This window comes from Pongo pygmaeus, chromosome 18, assembly GCF_028885625.2.
Source record: "Pongo pygmaeus isolate AG05252 chromosome 18, NHGRI_mPonPyg2-v2.0_pri, whole genome shotgun sequence".
NCBI classification, from domain to species: domain Eukaryota; kingdom Metazoa; phylum Chordata; class Mammalia; order Primates; family Hominidae; genus Pongo; species Pongo pygmaeus.
In genome coordinates this window covers 34,760,512-34,761,487 of record NC_072391.2, presented here as the reverse complement: position 1 = coordinate 34,761,487, position 976 = coordinate 34,760,512, and the positions used below count along the sequence as shown (strand labels likewise).

At 40.0% G+C, this 976-nt stretch overlaps 1 protein-coding gene across 1 annotated transcript; it reads right to left on the bottom strand.

Moving 5' to 3' along the window:
* Positions 1–214: 214 nt before the first annotated feature.
* On the bottom strand, positions 215–976 carry LOC129015226 (vomeronasal type-1 receptor 45-like). Its single transcript, XM_054452843.1, has one exon. It carries the CDS (start codon positions 974–976, stop codon positions 215–217), a length of 762 nt encoding a protein of 253 aa, XP_054308818.1.

Sequence of the window (976 nt, the reverse complement as noted above, 5' to 3'; positions counted from 1 at the left end):
AAAATTAGAGAATCAATATTAAAGATAAAGAACTTGTAGACACAGGAGACTCTAAGGGTGGACATTGAATTCAAGAAACCACTAAGTCTTTGGCAGCATAGGTTTCAAAAGAATTTACATAGATTAAAAGTGTCATTAAATTATATATCAAGCCATCTACTTCTTGGATAATTTAACTAATGTCAAAATAATCTATTTTTCAGACTTTTTATAATTAATTTATGAAAAATTTATATTTATATCGCACATTATGCAAAATTTTGATTATTCTTTTATCTGAACTAATAAGTGTAAAAGGGCTGACAGTGGAATAGAAACTGCCCACAAGCCTCTGGACACTCACAATGACTGAGTCATAAGCCAATAATAGAGCTGAGGAGGATGAGATAATAAGGTCCACCCAGTACATGACCACAAAGCAACTCACCAGCAGCAAGATGGTCTGGGTGGCCATTTTCTCTGGGGAGGATTTTGGAGACAGGTTGGTTCTATGAAGGTATTGGGATCGTCTCTGATGCCTGGACAAGAGAATTACCATGTATGCACTTGAGAGCAGTATGATTGCTACAAAGAAGACATTCATAAGCAGTGGCAGCATGAAAGACAGGCTCCTGATAATGTAGCTTATGGAAGAAAGTGAGTTGTATTTGCTGATACTTAGCACATCGGTCTTGGTCCCATTAGAAGAAGCCACAATGGAGGAGAGCAGGTTACTACTGAGAGACAAACTGAGAACCCATAGGAAGAAGAAGGAGTGAAAGATGTAACCTGTGAACTTCTGTTTAATTGTTGCAGACCAGGAGGTGCCAAGGCTGATGGCGACAGCCTGGAGCATGCTCAGGAGGCAGGTGGTGCAGATGGAGAGGCTCCTCATCACCCTGTGCATGTAGAAGAATGTCTTACACTTGAAGTCACTCTGAAAATACAGTGACTCAAACAGGTCTGGAGATGCCAAGAAGACCACAATGAGAAGCAT

What these genes read in the sequence shown, in the direction of transcription:
- LOC129015226 (XM_054452843.1), bottom strand. Translation starts at nt 976, where the DNA reads ATGCTTCTCATTGTGGTCTTCTTGGCATCTCCAGACCTGTTTGAGTCA.